The sequence below is a fragment of the Danaus plexippus genome, chromosome 6 (assembly GCF_018135715.1).
Source record: "Danaus plexippus chromosome 6, MEX_DaPlex, whole genome shotgun sequence".
In the NCBI taxonomy this organism is placed as follows: domain Eukaryota; kingdom Metazoa; phylum Arthropoda; class Insecta; order Lepidoptera; family Nymphalidae; genus Danaus; species Danaus plexippus.
In genome coordinates this window covers 5,502,294-5,522,005 of record NC_083540.1, presented here as the reverse complement: position 1 = coordinate 5,522,005, position 19,712 = coordinate 5,502,294, and the positions used below count along the sequence as shown (strand labels likewise).

The 19,712-nt window shown below is 32.8% G+C and overlaps 3 protein-coding genes and 1 long non-coding RNA gene across 5 annotated transcripts; 2 read left to right on the top strand and 2 right to left on the bottom strand.

The window, feature by feature from the left end:
* The first annotated feature begins 611 nt into the window (after window positions 1-611).
* Window positions 612-9,754, top strand: LOC116779075 (ras GTPase-activating-like protein IQGAP1). The gene is given in 15 exon segments (XM_061529861.1): window positions 612-802; window positions 879-1,132; window positions 1,315-1,392; window positions 1,806-1,950; window positions 2,089-3,168; window positions 3,276-3,392; window positions 3,395-4,107; window positions 4,180-5,027; window positions 5,121-5,346; window positions 5,418-5,582; window positions 5,821-6,000; window positions 6,263-6,404; window positions 7,623-7,769; window positions 7,849-8,245; window positions 8,321-9,754. Coding segments are annotated over 15 exon segments (4,890 nt in total). The 5' UTR covers window positions 612-765; the 3' UTR covers window positions 8,682-9,754.
* LOC133320869 (uncharacterized) lies at window positions 6,127-11,144 on the bottom strand. The gene is made up of 2 exons (XR_009753978.1): window positions 11,078-11,144; window positions 6,127-6,398 (listed from the first exon to the last, which is right to left on the bottom strand). It is a non-coding gene; the product is annotated as an uncharacterized LOC133320869 (long non-coding RNA).
* Window positions 11,145-11,436: 292 nt separating this feature from the next.
* On the top strand, window positions 11,437-13,413 carry LOC116778958 (metallophosphoesterase 1-like). The gene is made up of 7 exons (XM_032673069.2): window positions 11,437-11,677; window positions 11,782-11,965; window positions 12,034-12,175; window positions 12,243-12,409; window positions 12,574-12,659; window positions 12,839-13,120; window positions 13,208-13,413. The coding sequence occupies exons 1-7, from the start codon at window positions 11,579-11,581 to the stop codon at window positions 13,301-13,303; spliced, it is 1,056 nt and encodes a 351-aa protein (XP_032528960.2). The 5' UTR covers window positions 11,437-11,578; the 3' UTR covers window positions 13,304-13,413.
* Window positions 13,363-19,512, bottom strand: LOC116778957 (protein naked cuticle homolog). Of its 2 annotated transcripts, none has more exons than XM_061529832.1 (5): window positions 19,163-19,512; window positions 15,981-16,207; window positions 15,356-15,466; window positions 14,815-15,275; window positions 13,363-14,700 (listed from the first exon to the last, which is right to left on the bottom strand). In XM_061529832.1, the coding sequence occupies exons 1-5, from the start codon at window positions 19,275-19,277 to the stop codon at window positions 14,337-14,339; spliced, it is 1,278 nt and encodes a 425-aa protein (XP_061385816.1). In that variant the 5' UTR covers window positions 19,278-19,512; the 3' UTR covers window positions 13,363-14,336. The 2 variants fall into 2 exon arrangements, with proteins under 2 accessions (XP_061385816.1, XP_032528959.1); XM_032673068.2 differs by having other exon boundaries at window positions 14,824-15,275; window positions 19,163-19,507.
* Window positions 19,513-19,712: the final 200 nt, after the last annotated feature.

Below are 19,712 nucleotides of genomic sequence, written 5' to 3'. Positions count from 1 at the left end.
CTAATAGTAATGTCATTTTTATGGATGAATAAAAATTAATTCCAATTTCAAAATACATAAAATATTTTTAAAAATAAGTACATACGATATCTAAAGTGAAGAAAAACTTACAGGTACCTAAGTAATGATTAATGTTTTAATAAAATAAAAATTATGTATCTATAAAAATTAGGATTTTAGGATAATTAATAACAACTTTTCATAATTATTATTAATAATATTTTTATATACAGAAATAAATTTCGATGACATCAAAACATAAAAAAAAACAACATGTACTTTCCTACTTCTATTCTTAGGACATGGTCCTTATTATTGGTTAGAAATTACAAAGCATAAATTTAAATAATCATAAATATGTCGTATAGTCAGTCGGAAATTCTTTAAGGGATAAACAAAGTAATTTAAGATATATATTTATAGAACCAGTAAGTCCATTGTATAGACGTTTTAAATAAACGAATAATAAATTCAAGCTCTGGTTTTTTTAACGTTGCTTCATGAAACAAAAAAAATACTGATTCAGTGTGAAACCAATATTTAAATTTATAGAGTTATACTGTCTTTGACTCTATTGTCGTTATCATTTATCTGTGAATAACAACAGTCAACACTTCAATTCAACGGACTAATATTTTGAACTGAAACTTTAGAACTTGAAATAACTGTGTGATGTTTTTCAAATATATGTTTTCTTTTGTGATTGTTTTAAATTAAGTAATGGTTTAAGGTGTAAGGCTTCTTAAGGACTACCAATTTAACATCATGGGAAAAGATATACTAATTGGAAAAATAGACGACGGTAACAATTAGTTTCTTTGTTCGAGATTTTTAATTTGTAAGAAATAAAAATACTTTAAACATTTGTTATTTTAAAGACAATGCAGATGTCCGAAAAACTGCCCAGGAGATGGATGTTATCCGCCAGAGAACAATTGCTTATGAATATCTGTGCCGTTTGGAGGAAGCTAAATTATGGATGGAAGCATGTCTTAGGGAGGAACTTCCTGCAGCGGTTGAATTCGAAGAGAATTTACGTAATGGAGTTTATTTAGCGAAGCTTGGCAATTTTATAGCTCCAGACCTGTTACCCTTAACCAAGATTTATGATATTGACCAACGACGTTATAAGGCAAATATTATTTTCTTTATCTTTAAAAAAAAAACCGTAACATAAATATTGGCTGAAACCTAACGAACCTGTTATATATTAATATTCTTGTTAATTAATTTAGACTATGAATTAAATGTCTTTTTGTTTGGACATCACTTCTGTAGAATCCAAATCAAATCTATGTATATACATGTTTTCAGATGATGGGATTGCAATTTAAACACACAGATAATATTAATAAATTTTTACAAATTTTAAAAAAGACTGAATTGCCTGTGGTAAGTATTATGGAATATTAAAAAATAGATAACAATTAAAAAAATGATAACATATGATTTTAATGAGTATTTATTTCCACATGTCCACTCTTACAACTAAATTCATTTATATAGTATATTATATAAATTCAATAATATACAATAATATTCAATTTATTTCTAATAATGTACATTAAACATTATTTATTAAGGCTAAAAGAATTGATGTTAAATTATTATTTAAATGCAATGACTTATTTATAATAAAACAACAAATCCATTCCATATCAACTATATCTAAGGTGCAATGTGCTGTAATAATATTACATTTTAATGATTAAAAACACTGGTCGAATGCAATGAAGTCGTTATTAAAATAATATATTTATTCTGTTTTTAATTATAGAAGTTTTATAATTACTTTTATATTTCAGACATTTCAACCCGAAACCACAGATATATATGATAACAAAAACATGCCAAAAGTTATTTACTGTTTGCATGCATTAAGCTCACATTTGTTTAAGCTCGGCAAGGCACCATTAATACACGATGTCTTTGGCAAAGCAGTCTTTACAGGTGAGAATGAGAATATAGAAAAAAATAATCTTAAAAAACATTTTAGTATTCAATTTCATATATCACAGAAATTTTGATGTCAAGTCTAAGAACCGAATAAATTCCAAATGTAATATGTAAAAATATTTTTCATTTCAGATGAACAATTGGACTCTGTTTCGAAAGACTTACAAAAGTGTAAGCATCCATTACCAATGTTTCATAAAATAAGCGGTATTTTATCAAACAATAATACAAATGACAATGTCAGCATTCAGAATGCTTTGATTGAACTCAATAACCTACTTGACTCGGAGAAATCCATAACATGTGCATTGCTGAATCCAAATTTAAAAATTAAATATATTCAGAACTATCTTATTGATCAATATAAAGAGGTTTTGAAAGCAGCGAAACGTGAAAAGACAGAAGTTGCACACAACCACTCACTGAATGGTAGTTATTCTCCCGATGACTATGATGAATTACTCACTCTGGTTGAAATTCAAGGTCATATAACGGCCACAAATTATAAACACCTCTGGAAGACACTTTGTGCCGCATGTAGAAGTAATGACATTAATAAACTCCACAAGATTTTTACTGAGGAGTGGGTGAAAATTAAAAATTATAACAGCGGTAACATAGATTTCTATTGTGACGTCGTGCAAAACATCATAGAGAGTTGTAAAGATGTTGATGTGGAAAGTATAACGAATTGGCACAAAATTTTCCAAAACATTATAAATGATGGAAACATAAAATCAAAAGAACATTCGGAACACAAAGAAGCGATTGTCCAAGTGAATAAAGCGCTGGATGAAGGCACTCCCGATGATCTATATGACGCTCTTACAAGTCCAAAGCTCGGTCTTAGTTTTAAAATAGAAAAGTACGCTGCGCCTCTATTGTTTGAAGAAATGAGATTGGAAAAGTGTGAATTGGATAAGAATCTTAATGAGAGTGAAATAGCGGCAACGGCTTTATATTTGAATGACGTAGCGGCTGTGTCGGAAGCTGTTGAGAGAGGTAATGAGGTAGCTGTTTGGAATGCATTAAATTCTAAACAAATTAACTTAGAGGGACTCAGGCCACATTGTAGACGACGTTACTTGTCCGCTTTGATAAGCGCTCTGCAGGTTAAAGTTAAAGAACAGTGTGAGTGTCCGCTGCTAACACTAGAGGATATCAAAGATACCCTTGATATGGTCAACGTGAAGGATGACAATAATGATGAATGTAAGTATTTATAATATATAGAATAACAAGAAATTAAAAAAATATCTAACAATTTCCTTATTTATATTTCTATACTTGTATCATTTAATTCTTTATAACGATTGCAGTGATTGAAATTATCGATCAGATCAATAAAGCTGTGGCCGATGAAAATTCCGAAGCTTTAATAACTTTGCTAAAAAGTTCCTGTCTCAAACTACCCTCGACTTTGCATAGAGAGGAATATCCATTTACATGAGAACGTTGAAAAAGAGATTGCTACAGAAGGAGTCAGAAAACTTATGGTTGGAAGACATCATTGGAGCCATCGACGACGTTAACACCGAATCGAAAAAGGTTAAGGAACTGACAGAGGAGATCATTCAATTAAACCTGGCTATAGTCAAAAATGATGTAAATGATTTCTGGAAAGCACTAAAATCACAGCAACTATCATGCTCTGAAATGATAGAGAGTTCCTGCAAAGAAGTGTATTTTCAAATGTTTTCTAAAGCACTGAAAAAGAAGGGGCATCACATTTGCCCTTGGATAGTTTGCCATACCGAGGCCAGTAACACGGTATACATCGACGTCGAATCCTATACATATAGCTGGAGTACACCCAAAGACTTTGTGCCATACTCAAGATATCTCTCCAAAAAAGATGTTAAGGCCATCGTAGACAAGACAAATAAACATCACATAAATTCCTATAGATACAGAGAATTAGAGAAGACAATGACTAGATTTCAAGCCCACTGCAAAGGATTCTTGATAAGAAAGTCAGTGACGAGACTGCTATTTTTTAAAGACAATGTTGATTCAATAATAAAGATCCAATCCTGGTGGAGACAAATTGTTGTTAATAGGAAATATGGCACGTTGTTAAAAATGAAGGCAATCGAAGCTAAACTTCTGCGTGAGAGGAAAAGAAATCCTTGGGCTTGGTATAAAGTACAGGTAAATTATTAGTATGACTATTATCGGTGCAGTGATATATAGGTTTTTTATGGACAATTTGTTTTGTTACAGGAACAAAAAATAATAAAGATTCAAGCTTTATGGAGAGGGCGCAGGGCGCGTAATGCTTTCATATCTCTATTCCACTCTCCAAATCCTCCGCTCAGGGTTCTAAAAAAATTCATTCCGGTATTAGACTTTACAACAGAAGATTACGACAGAGAGATGGAATTACAGACCCTTAAATCGGACGTTGTTCAGTCTATACGAAAGAATCAAGAGCTCTCGAAGCAAATCGACGATATGGACTTAAAGATAGGGTTGTTGGTACAAAACCGTATAGCGTTACAGGAGGTCGCCGCTCATGGTCTTAAATTAAATAATATATTACATCACCAATCGAAAGTCATGCAAGCAGATGGGAGAGGCACTATGTTAGCTGTGAACACGGCTGTTAAAGGTTTAAAATCACTAACAAAAGAAAGTAAAAGACTGCTAGATGGATATCAACATTTGTTCTACGAGTTGCAAACAAATCCTACATATTTATCCAAACTACTTTTCTGCATACCCCAAAATAAAACCAATTCGTTCCTCCAGAATGTCGTATTAAGTCTTTATAATTTCGGTGCGTACGCGAGAGACGAGTACTTGCTGTTGAAGCTGTTTAGGTTTACATTGGAAGAGGAAATAAGTTGCAAAGTCATGAAGCCGTTCGACATAATCGCCTCGACCCCGTTGGTGTTGAAAATGGCGGTCAGTCTGTCGAGGCAGCTGTCCGGTTTGAACAGCCTTCAAACGGTCATAGGACCTCTGGTGGAGAAAATTATAAACGATAAAGACTTAAACATAGAAACTGGACCGGTCGAAATATATAAAGCTTGGAGGAATGAAACTGAAATGAAAACTGGGCAAATTTCGTAAGCATATTCATGAGAAAATATTCAATATTATATATATATATATATAGTCTAAGTATGATACCTATATTTATTTAAATACAAATTTTACAGGAAATTACCGTATATAGTGAGTCAAGACGAAGCATTGAATTACCCAGAAGTGAAAACAAGACTGGACAAAGCACTGACTCAACTGAAAACGGTCGTGACAATGTTCTTAGAAAAAATCACCAATTCTATGGAACTTCTACCATTTTGCATAACATATATGGCACGTGTTTTACATCGGTCGTTGACAACAAAATTTCCTCATACACCAGAAAAGGATATTTTGAAAGTAACTATCTCTATTATCTCATCTTTATCTACAATGACTTACCTTTTGATTATTATTTTTTTTCATTACAGGTGATTGGAAATTTGGTATACTATCAATTTCTGAACGCTGCTATAGTAGCACCGGATGCTTTTCATATTATAAACCTACCTATTGGCGGATCACTGACAACTGATCAACGAAAAAATCTTGCATCTGTCGCCAAGATTCTTCATTTCTCCGCAGCTAAAAAAGGAGTGAGATCATCATAATAAATATATTATATATATTATCTGTTTACGCGTTATTTTTAAGGAGAATAAACCGAAAATTATATGTATGAGTAGCTTAACTCCAAATATGTTTATTATAATTTATATAACATATGAAAAAATGTCTTGAGAACATCGTCTACTTAAAAACTCACAACGGTCGAATACAGAACTTTACTTTGCAGTCGATTAAAAATGTACACGATGCAAATTAAAATTCCAGTTCGGTGAGGAATCCAATCACCTAAGATGCCTGAACCCCTTCATAGTGGAATGTCACGAGCGGATGAAGGAGCTGTTCCGTCGCTGTTGTCGAGGCCCCACGCTCGAGGAGTACTTCGCAGTGGACGAATACACCGAGGCCACGCTACTGCATCACCCGCATATATACATTACTGTTCAGGTTTGGCTTACACAAGAATAATATTGCTTAATAAAATATAATGTACCGATTATTGTTAATCGATAAAATGTAGTAAAATTACCGCTTAATTCTCATTTTGAATGTAGTATAAATAAAACTGCAAAATTAGAAAATACTGAACGTAATATTAATTAAAGGGAATTTCAAGTAATAATACATAGTTTTAATTTTCTGTCACGACACTAAGATCTATATTTTATTTATTGAGTAACAACTTTATAAATGTTAGTTATTTTTCTAGGAAATAGTAGACACGCATGCTTTGCTGGTGGAGTACCAGGATGTGATAGCCGAGCCTCAGGACCGACTGAACGAGCTGCTGGACGAACTGGGAGACGTCCCATCGGTGACACAGTTGGCGGCCAGGGACGTACCCGCTGTTAGTATTATACATAAATATATGACTAACCTTATCACAAAATCTCATTACCACATTAATCTTCGCATTTCAGTATCCACTGAAAACGCTGTGTGTTCAGTTTGACCATTCGAATTTCGAACTCGTTGTCAGGGTACTAGTTACCAAAAATCTGAAGAGATAACTTTAGTAGTCCGACTTCACCAGGCAAATATGATATATAGAAGTATGAGGGGAAAACACTTCCTTGATTGCTTATTAGGATTTGTTACTAAATGGTAAAAATTCAATTGAGAAAAGGATTTTTATGAATGAGACGACCGTCACCGTGCGGGTGCCGGGTCCATCAACGCGATGAGAGGAGCTTCAACAGTGCCTGGTACTCGTGACCCAGGTGTAGGTTTAAGAGGCCCCTATCAATCGCGCGTTAGACGCTCACCTCCACCGGCCAAGCTCCTCTCTCTACCTAACCAAATTTAAAAAAAAATCTACTAGGGCTGCCCTCGAAATACGTTCCAAGAATGAATTGTAATTAGTTCTGAACAGGCCCAAATCTTTTAGTAGGTTGTAAAGAGATTTAGCTGCTATACCTCTCGCTCCTACTTCTACCGCTTACAAATCCACGACGAAGCTATTTCGGGTGAGTTCGTTTGTGAGCTCGTAATATTTATTGACCTTGATTGCAAGGTCTTTGGGGAAGTTGGTTTCCCAAAGAACCATAAGCTTTATTATCACGATGCGCTTTAAAATACGCGAATACATAAATATGTCTGGTCTGAAGGCCGACGCACAAATATCCTCTGGGTTTTTGTATTGTTTCTCATACATATTATTATCATATTGAAAATGACGTATTCATTAGTATGTACATAAAATTTATAAATAGTTGGACGTCTTGTACGTCTTGTACAATACTTTCGGTAAGAATTCAGGTTGAAAGATATTGTCATCTGCTCATACCAGGGTGACATAAATTAACATTTATTAGGTCATTATATATATCTATAAATATGTCTTTTCTTTCCAATACAAAAGGGTTTAATTTTATAATGAAATCTAAGACTTTCGCGAATATTCATTTAAATAAAACTAATATTTTCGGATGTACTATTCGTTTTTATTATTTTAAACTACATACTACCCACGTGTCGGTTACTTTGCAGCACCCGTGACTATGGGAAGACGAGATGGAGTGTTTATGGTTATATATTATATAATTTTGTTTTATTGTTCCGCCTTTCAGCAAGTTGGGATACGGAAGAAAACGCTAGATTGGAAGTGTGTCTGGCGCTCGTCAACAAATTCCAGGCTCCAGCCGACGATATGACGGATTTGAACAAACTTTTCATCAAGACCAAGGAATTGTGCGTTGCTGTGATACCCTTCCTAACGGTGAGCATAATAAAGCAATCGTTAACTTTACTTTGGATGTTACATAATATACAATAGTATACAATCGTAATTATTCCCAGGCGAACATTTGCTAGAGGCGCTCTGCATCGGTACGACAACAGAGCAACAAGAACAGTACAGCGAGAAGGTTAAACGAAGGATTTATTCTGGTCAAGTACGGCCTGATGACGCATTGACTCTACGTGAACACATCGCTAAGCTGAGACGGAATTTAGAAATGTTAGAAGACGAAGGCTACGTCACACGGGAGGACGGTTATCAAGCATTAATAACATCTATAGCACTAGACCTGTGCAATAAAGGGAAGTACAGACAAGCTCAAAGACGGGCGCTCTCTACATTGACGCGTACCAAACAGAGTTTGCTCGAGAAAACCAAATATTACGAGGAGAAATGCAAATCATATGACCAGTATATTAAATCCTGCTTGGATAATCTTCACACCGGAAAGAGGTAATACTTTTAACATAGCACTTACTATACATTTTAATAATATTGGAATATGTATTTAATATATATTTTTTATAGAAGCGTACATGCCTGCTTACGGAGACCAGGAAAAGACGTTCAAAAGTTGAAATCAAAGTTGACGATCAAATATTCCGCAACGAAATTACTGGAGAAGGGCGTCCTGCTGGAAATAGACGGACTGTCGATGTCTCAATGCAAAAATGTTCAATTTGAAATCACACCGACAGATCATAACGGAGTTTTCACAATAACCGGCAAGTTTATGGGAGTCGAAATGGAAACTATAGATGTGGACATTCAGGACTTATTACAGAAACAATATGAAGGTTGCACCATCATGGATATGTTTGGTAAAGCTAAAATTAATGTTAATTTACTCATGTTCTTGTTGAATAGTAAGTTTTATGGTAAGTCTTAGATATCAATGAGTGCATTAAATTTTGCTTAATCTACCCAAACTAGCGAGTAGCACGACTTGTACTTGTATAATAATAAAGTATTTATAATTTAATTAGTATGATACAGTTATTGTTTAATGATAATTATAAGTCCATTCGGATTTTGCCCTGATAGGAATGTGATCAATGTAAAAAATGTGATTTTTAGCTTGTGAATGGAATTGGAAGGAATTTTCGAAATGGCAAATGAAATACAAAATCCAAATAGAATACCATTCAATATAGAATTATTGAACAATTTTATTGATAATTTTAAAATCAAGACACAAAATATTTAATTGAGAATGTAGTATGTTAATGCTTTAGTAAGATTACGAAACGTTATTACTTCATTGTGATAACTCAACCAAAAAAAAAACGACCTAATAATCTCTGTGAATATAATTATAGTAATTTTAATATTAGTTATTTACTTATTTTTACACAAAAAGTTATGTATTATGACGTAACTGCTGTTATTGTAATTTATTATAATTTTTTCGTAATACTGAATACATTATGTAATATTTTTTTTATGACATTTCTTTCAGTAATAACATAATGCTAAGGACATACTACAGAGCAAATGATTTCTCATATGGAACACGATTTTATGAATTACAAGAAAATATATTTAGGCACTATTGAACTTTGTTATGGTAGTGAATACCATTGAGTATTTTGATAACTTTCATTTTGATTAATCGATTTTACTAATAAAAAGACAAGTTACTGATTAACTCACAAATTACTCAGCGCAGCATACATCGCCTAATTTAACACCTTTCGTTGTCTATTTATTAGTTTACATCTATAGGCGATAAGCGATGTATTTATGAATGAAATGTTTTAAACTACCCTCGCTTAGTTAAACTATCCAAATCCATAGTACTGTCATTTAAACGCGAAACTTACCGACTCAAGTTAGTGTGCCCATAGCATTAAAAAAATAACTGAAGATTAATATGAATTATTCTTTCGTATAATAAATGAGGCTCTCTTTAGCTAATAGGTATTTTTTAATATTATTTAATAAAATATTTTCAAGAAAATATTAATTTTTTCTTCATATTAATAATTCTATCGATAAGTATATTATAATAACACAAGAGAAATCCCTCATAACCGCTCTTTACTAACTTTGTTTAAAGTGATGCACACGTCTCTCTTCTTCCCTCAATGGTAATGAAATCCTCAATACACGTTATAAATTAAACACGTTACACGTTAAAAATGAATTGTACGCAAATTAATTTTGCTTGATGTTGTAAAAGAAGGTATCTCACTAGAACAAAAAGCTACTGATATTATTCTGTCATCGATAAAACTTGTCCACCGTAAGATTCGTGTTAAAATTATCTTTCGTGCTCTTGGCCACGCGTAACTTGTAACTACAGTGTTACACTCGATTTGGATCTGTAAATATCACTATAATGCCTCTTGTCGCTTGCAGTGGCATATGACGATTTACTCATAGCGAGAATGGCTATTACTACGAAACCCCCAAAATAGGGTCCTTCATATTTATATCCACACAACTCTACTCGGCCTAATATAATGCTTAAGAATATATATGAACTCATTGATACATACCTTATGAATTTAATAAAAACGTGAAACGATATTTAAGTTTTTACGTAATGTTGCTCATGTAAATATCATTAGTAGTATATCATTAGTAATTCTAAAGAATTGGCTGAAGACTCCGCACCTGCTTAACCCGGCACTTCACTTGAATGAACAAGTGAAGTGCCGGGTGATGATGATCATAATGTGTTGAAAGATTTCAACTATTAATCCCCAATTTTTGTTTTTTTATTCTCATCGATCACGATCTCGAACTAAGTTAAAAAGAGATACAAATATTAGTTTACTTTCAAGAAAAAATATATACCTAAATTTACAAATATGAATTGTTTTATTTTATATTTATGCTACAAATAAAGTATCCGTTTGCCAGGACCTTAATTTTAATAAAAAGCTTACCGTCTTTTGAATTGCATAATTTAAGTTAAAAAAGATTTGTATTTATTTTATTTTATTATTACAGTATAAAGATTTATTCTATTGATATTAATATGTGTATTTATAACTTAATTGAAGTTTTTTACAAAAGCAGCATAGTAGGTCAACGTGAAATCGATTTCTTAGCAAATACCAATCTATTGTCATTTCTCCATTTTCAATTCATTCGTTTCACTTTGTTCTCTTGAAATCGCGATAGTGATTTATCTAAAATATTTATATTGTTGTGTTCTGATATGAAACAGATTGGTTTTCGGTTACAACTTCGTATAGGTTTTGTATAACTATATAATAAATAACATTATCACGAGAGGCGCATGCATTTAGAAAGTTACTTTCTTTGTTATCTTACTTTTAAATTTGTTACGTGTGGTGTTCATTATATGGCATTTAGAGAAAGAACTGCTACTTTATCAGAATGTAGAATTATGACAGAAAGACAAAATAAAATTTTTGAAAAAGTTTATTGATCATTTATATTATAGAAACATTAATATTTCCTAATTTTAATTACTACGTATTTTAATACAATGTTATTTCTCGTTCGTTCCGAAAGGGAAATCATTAACATTAATTATTTTTCAATATTACAAATCAGGCTAAAAAAGAATAATATATATTTTTTTATGTCAAGTTGACATTGTAAACAGTTTCAGAACTTTTTTTTGTACATTATGGCAGCACTGTTTGTTATTTGTCAGTGCTCCATTCTCCATATGACTGGGTAGTCATGTCAAATAATACCTATTACCTACATCCTAGCTAATACAGCCGCCTTTTTTGAATGTAATCTGTTATATTTCAAGATTTTTATTTGATAACATGATGATAAAAGATAACGTTTTTATGAAATATGAGACGACTCACAAAAAATTTGCTAATACTTTTAATTGGTTTAGGTTTAATTGGATTTTATTGTGAGTTTCTTATTTACTATATAGTGACCCTCCAGGTAATGACTTTATTCCCGTCAATTGAGAAAGGAAGTCTCTATTTAAATATCAATATTAGCTTTGAAATATAAAGATTCATTTTTTATATTTTTACTGTTTTTAGTGCGGCTGGCCAAATTTAACAGATCAAAATGAAGATGTATTAAAGGCGTTTATATTATCAGACCCCCATTTACTAGGTCCTTTTAGAGGACATTGGTTAGATAAATGGCGAAGAGAATGGCAAATGCATCAATCATTTCAGGCTATTGTTAAGGTACACAATCCTGATGTAGTCTTTGTGTTGGGTAAGTTGAATTTAGGCTTACAAATTGTGAATAAATAAATTTGTCTGATAACTATTCCTTCTCATCAGGAGACTTATTTGATGAAGGAGAATGGACAAATAATAAACAATTTAAAAGTTATGTGGATAGATTTCACAACTTATTTTCATTACCAGATCACATCAAGATGTATGCTATAGTTGGTAATCACGACATAGGTTTTCATAATCGGTAAGTTATTTACTTTACATAGCATCTTTGCTACTAGAAAGAGAATATGCTTAATGTTTTGTTTCAGTATACGAAGAGGCTCAGCTGAAAGATTTTCAAAACTTTTGAATGCCCCGTCAGTACAACATATTATATTAAAAGATAACCATTTTGTTCTTATAAATTCCATGGCTTTAGAAGGTGATTCATGTGATCTTTGCCAAAAAGCACAGATGAGTATAGACAAAATTGCAGGTGATTTTTATTTATTTTCTCATTAAATAAGCAGTCTGTTTTATGTTAATTACAAAAAAGAGAATTTCAAGCTTCTGTAATATTTAAAAATCAATTATTTATTATTAGGGCAAGTTTTTGCCCCTTTATTTAATGTTTTAATTTGAATATTTTCTGAATTACAGAGAGGCTAGACCTGTGTTCTAAAAAGTCTGAACAATGCTCCATGAATAATACTATAGTTAAGTATAGCAAACCTGTAATAATGCAGGTGAGAACGTAATTTATAACTACTACTTTTTCTATGTATGTTTAATAAAATTTTTACTTTACAGAAATTTAAAATTTATTATTTATTTCAGTGTTTACTATTCTCAATATTAATGACTTTAAATAAATTGAGTTGTTCTTATTAAACAAATGTTTTTATTGCAAACATTTGTGTTACAGCATTTCCCACTATTTCGAAAGTCTGATTCAATTTGCACTGAGCCTGATGCTCCACCATTGCCTGAAAGGAACAAATTGTTCAGACCTAAAATTGATGCTCTCTCAAAAGAAGCCACCGAGTATTTAGTGAGGCAAATTAAGCCCAGAGCAGTGTTTGGTGGGCACACTCACCATGGATGTCTTGTACAGCATTTATACAAACAGTATGATGATATTGAATTTCTAGAATATTCTGTACCATCATTTTCGTGGAGGAATAGACCTGATCCAAAATATTTACTGGTAGGAATATGTATTATGAAATCTTTAAAATAATTAAAAAATTTAGAATTATGTCTATTATGTACCTTTACATTTTCTTTGTTTCAGGTATCTATAACTCCAAATTCATATAAGACAATCAAGTGTGCTCTGCCCACAGAAACTACATTAGCCCTGACTGCTGTTATATTGATAGTTTATTAATAATTTACATCTCAAGAATGAGAATTATAGGCAGGAAGGTTTAATAATAATAAAATATATTTTCTTACTAACCACAAGGATTATATTTGATAATAAATATTTTTTGACAAGATCAAGCTTTTACTGCATGTACTGTACAATTTAAAATGGAACAACAGCAAAAAAAAATTAAAAGTAACAAAACAGTTGAAGTTTTAAAACAATACAATCTATTTGTACAAAGTTAACCACATTCAGTTACACTTGACATTCACACTTACATCAATAACACACCGAGTGAAATATTGTCATGAACCAGAATCACTCTATCACAAGTAATACTAACATAATTTTAGGATTAAGCTGTTACAATAAATACTTAAGTTACAACTAGTAAAGTAAAAATTAAGAGGTAGATAAAACATTTAGAGATTCATTCATTGCTATAGTGAATACTGACACCGGTAATGCAATACGGAAACAGAATAAGTTTTTATGAGAATTCAAATTTGGATAAACATACAGACAATTAATTTGCATCAGTTTAAGCACCTAAAACTTAATCTAAGATCAGTCTGCAACTCTAAAATGAGTTTTTATATGTCTACATTACCCTAATGAGCATTGAAGTAATACACAATTCATCCCTTACACTCGATTAAAATCAATTTACTACACATTTCATTCAAGTGCTAAGGCACTATAATTATTCAAATTAAGAGCTCATGAAGTTAATATTCCATATTTTAAATACATAATTACGTAGTCAAATTCATTCAGCTCCGACATAATTAAATGCTATAATTACATACCAAACTTGTTTTAGAGCCTAGATTATTTATAACAAAATGCATTATTAGATAAAATTGTGGAATGAGACAGGAGTTTTACTATTGCTTGTTAAACAATAAAATTCTACCAATTCAAGTTCATTAAACCCTCAACAAAAGGTACTATGTTCTTTAAATTTGTTCAATACAGCCTTGGTAACGAATTTAATATTTTTTTTTATTTTAAGGACATAGTTGTGTTTGACCATGCCCAAATTTAATTTCTATAAGAATATTATCTGCAATACTCTGGGTTGGGTGGAGTGTGGTTGATGGTGGTCATGGGACCTCGATCTTGAGTTAGGGTTGTGGGATGTTTTATGTTTGGATGATTGCGTTTGTTTCTGATGGTAACCAGTGTGAGCGTGACGCGCTGAGGAACATATCACAGCGTGTAAGTACCTATCGTATCTACATAAGTTTGAGTCCCCTCCACAAGCCAGGTCCAGATATCCGTGGCTCGGAGACTCCTGTTTGGACCTTTTCATCACATTAACTGGTTTTTCAGTCACTGTGTATGCTCTGTTCCGAAGCTTCTGGTATTTATTTGCTATATCTTCTTCGTTAACTATGACCTCGCTGGGCTTTCTGAAAACGATAACAACAATTATTATTATAACTATTTATATATTCTGGCTTCTTTCTGAATACTCATTAACTTATTCTAAAATATTTTTTATGAGATATGTTTAATGTAGCTACGTAACTAACCTAGACGTTTGAAAGCTCAGATGATTCTTTTCCATGTTAGCTTGTATAATTTCCAGTAATTCCCGGCGTTGTAGGCTGCCGGATCTTTTCTTAACATATTTCCTCTCCCGGAGTTCCCTTTTCGGATGTCTGTGTGATTTTTGACGCAGGACGGGCGGCGGTCTCTGAGGCGGTCTCCTGTCATCGGAGCAGGAGGATTTCGATGAGACGTCTTCTTCGTTTGACAGCCTTTCATGATGTTCCTCTTCACTGTTTTCTGGTATATTAACGGCTGTTTCTTTTTTCCGCCTGCCATTCCTCCCCTCTCTCGCTTCCCTCCTCTCCCGCCGCTTCCTCCGCCCGTCCTCCGGAACGACCGTTAGTCTCACTTGTATAGTTTTAGATCCATAGTGCGGAACCGTCACCGATTTGCCTATCGAGTCGTATATCGTCGACACTATACCGGCTATATCCTGTTGAATTACGAATTGAATAAGTGATCCGGCTATGAACCTAATTATTAACACTGCAACATACATATTGTTATACTTACATCTTTAGTCATTCGTCCGTGACCGTCGAGATCGTAAAGAGTGAACGAAAACTGCAGCGGCTGCTGCTTAGAGGACTCGGAATGTTGTAATTCAACATCGCATGTTAATTCCTGTAATTACAATAGTTACGATAATATTAATAAGATATTTAGAATAATATACATAATAATTACTATACAGTACGCAAGAACATTGTTCATAACATTTCAATTACATCGGCTACGTCTAGAGGTCTTAATAAGTCTATCGTACTAACGGAGATATTCAGCGACGCCGCAGTACGTCTCCAATGATGAGAACGGGCGTTCTTATCTCGAGCTTTAAAAGGAAACTAGTCGCGCCTTTACGATCAGCGAGACATTAAAAGACAAAGCGTGCCGCCCGCCCGGACACAGATACGACACAAATAGGATGAATCACATTATTATTCAATAAATTGCTAAACTACGATAGTGAGATAGCGGCCCATGAATGATAAATATTTAATGCCATCATTAACAAACTAGAGATATATAAGAATAAACGGCGTTCTAAATAATTCCTCAACATAAAATATACTTAAGTTCTTTAATTCTACGTGAATATGAAGTAATAAATGGAAAATATAAATGAATTGAAACTCACTTCAAACCTCAGTCTCGGTTTGTCATCTAGAGCTTCATTAGGTTTATCTGGAGATGGTATTCTCTTGGTGAAGGGTTCATATCTTCTGGCGGGCACGGGGGGCGGCGGGGTGGCCGACTGTAACAACGTTCTGGCCTCGCTCGGAAGAAGATCCGGTGGCGCGGAACACTGAGAGGCAGCGCGGCCGACCAACTCCTCCGTATCAGTACGTTCACCTTCAGTACCAACTGTCAAAAAATAAATGACAATTTCAAAGAACACGTTCCAAACTACCATGTTTCTTCTTTTTATTTTTTCATCGTACATGTTCTGTTTGTTATAAATGTAAATGCTTGTATCGGATATTGAATAATAAACACAGTTACGTGTTCGGAGTGGTTTGAAGTTATCGCGTAGTAAAATTTATAGGAGAAAAAAATCCAATTAAACGCTATCAATATCTTCAGAACATCGCAAAGTTATTCTATTATTTTTCTTTAAAAAACATATTCATGGTACATTATGAATGCCATGACAAAAAACAACAGGTACACTAAATATAATAGCAAGGAATACTCTCGGCTAAATTCAAAAGATTTATTAAGCGGGTATAGTAAAGGGCCGGCTTACAGGGCGGGCGTCGAGTCATTTCTTGGAAGGCTCAAGATCGGCATGGGCCCTTTAAAAGCTGTGAGCTCGCCGTCCCACATCTGCCGCTAATTTTATTTTTCTTTTGAAAAAAGGTTCTAAGAATGTATCTGATAGGTTTCTAACAGAAGCTTACGATTTCTGGGATTTTTTTAATCCATAAAACCCAAATTTACGCTATTCGTGAATTGAGTGATAATCAAGATTCCAATGAAAAATTATTTCGCATAATTTTTTTAGCTAATTGAAAATCATTAGTTTAACTTTTAATTTAAACAAAATTTTAAATTCTCTAAGAGACTTAGATCGTTCGGAATTCGTTGTTTTTATTTCCAATAAATTTTGTATAATTCTTGTTACGTTACAGGTTTTTTTTTTATTACAGTTATTAATAACTTAATGATAAATATATTTTCATGTTTTAGAAAACAGTAAATAGTTTTGGTCGGTATATTAATAACCAAATTTTTAACTATTACAAACGTGGTTTATTGTGATAATAAAAAAATAACAATTAAAGGTAACAACGTTTAAAGTATCTAACAGTATATATATACTAATTCAATACAATAATATACACAAATAATTATTTATGCTCATTACGAGTATGACCATAACACAGAAAGTTGGAAATAAAATACGTTTAGAACCGATTATTAGTTTTAGAAAGTTGAAAAACTATAAATCGTCGATTGAATATCGGCATAAATAATTTAAAAATAAGATATTTATAATATAACCTCAACTACGAACTCTTTGCTTACATATGAGGAAATAGGTTTTGGTATATTATTTAACAACTCAGACTATCATAACATAAGTACCCGCAAGCGAGCGAGCGAGCGAGAAAATCATTTCAATAACTACTCATAATAAGAATAATAAAGCCTTTTATTTGAATCTTAGCAACAATTATGTCATTTAAAAAAGATCAAATAAATTAGCTGAGCGAAGACGAATGGGAGTACGGATATGGAAATTATACGCTTTGTATAGACATGCATTTCATTACGTTCAAATGATATAAATATATATAAAATGTATTTCATACATAATTATAAACATCAAAGGTTTTTGTAAGCGTTATAAATAATAAAATATGAGCCTCCATACTAGAGGACGAGACAGTAAATTATGCAACATATACGAAAAGTTGTTTAGGACCCGCCGCTGCTTACTATAAATTGTAGCTCTATACGTACTATTCACTCCAAAGAAGAGCTTAAAGCCTGGGGCGGAGAATTCTTTGATGTCAAATAAAAGGTATTATTGTCTCCGCTTCGGCGAGTGCTTTCAACTTTTCCCTTTGATGTTAATCAAATGAGCGACGCGGCTCTGTTTGCGTTTTAAATTATTTTAACTAAATATACTTTCATCGATAGTACTAAAGATAAAGACATTAAACGAAAATGAACGTATCGTCTTCTAATTGAAGTGTTCAGAGCATTTCGTAACTAAATAGAAAGAGATCAAAGGATTGCTGTTTGCTTTGAAGTAGTATCAAATGGGTATTTGTCTCAAGAACGGAAGTATTTTTCTGATCTATATTTATACTATAATATAGGTTAACTAGTTTGTTACATGGTGATTAACAACATAGTTCTTTAAAAACTTTTTTAACAACCAAATTACATATTTGTTACAACACCTAACCTGCACCAAACATACTCTCTACTAAGACATTAAATTAATATTTATTCATATTTTATAATTTATAACGTAAATAGTTTCATTTAAGTAAAACAAAATATGCTTAATTTTTAGCTAAAATAGTAACCGTCACCACAAATAAAACCTACAGTGGAAAACCAAAATGTAAAAAAAAAGAAATTATCTTAAAGATATACAAGTGTTTTCGTTGCTAATAAATTCTAGTTGCTCGAATCAACCAAATTTCAAATATTATAAACAATAAACATATAAAACATTGACTGTAAATAGCTGTCTCTTGGTTCTTAGTACAAGTAATTATATTCCATCACTGAGATCATTAGTGTATTCTTCGTCGGGCCACTTTAGAATATGATTTTATGCGCAGACATGATTTTATAGTAAATGGAGGTCAAACGTTTAATATACGTTAATATATAATGAATTATGAGAGAAATAAATTTTAAATATTGTCAAACGTGTAGGTAGATTAAATATCTTTAATAGAAACCAGAAACCTAATACTTTACCACCTACCTTTTCTCTTACGACAATATAACTTAAGAATAATCTATATTACTATATATTTCAGAGCATAGCAACATAAACAAGGGACTATCGTTCCAAACGTGAACAGAGTATATTTATCCAGTTCACGAACAAGTATGAATGAACATTATTTCATTCAATGTTATAATATAGGCATCACATATAGTTAACTACTAGCGCTAACGTTTTTCAGTAATAGTAGTGTTAATATTCCATGAATCAGCAGTGTTATGATTTACATTATAATCTTTAAGGACGATTTGTGTGTGAATCTTGTTTACGTTTTAGTTATGCAAATGCTCAGTTTTGTACCGCTGTGGAATTGTTATAACTTCGCTATTATTTGGTTTACTTACTGCTGAATTTCTTATATCCATTTCTAAACTTGTTGCGCCACCACTTGACGAAGTGGTGCGCCATGGGGGCGTCCGCGGCGGGTGCCGAAGCTCTCAGCGTTTCGTAGCACGTCATGCGCTGCGCTCACGCACGCATCACGTACACTTCAAAAGCGCCGCTTGTTTTTATTATAGACAAAGAATGTCAAAACACTACCACTATATTCATTCACTACACTCAATAAATCAGATTTGTTAGGTAATTTGCGTTCGGACCCGGTGACCCAGTTGTCCGCGTGAATATCGGCCGTAACGGATGAGCGTACAACCGTCCCCCACGACTATCACCAAGTGACTGACTGATGGATGGAGGAAGGGAAGGGGCGAGCGCGGGTAACGAGGAGAACGCGACGCGGTACCTCTGTAGGGCTGACGCGATGCTTTAATTTTTATTGTCCTATTGTAATAATTTTAGAGATATTCGAATTATTTAAGGTTTTGTCGTGATTTATAAATAATTTTACTTTTAAACAATACCATTCTACGTATATTAATGAATTTATAATATGAT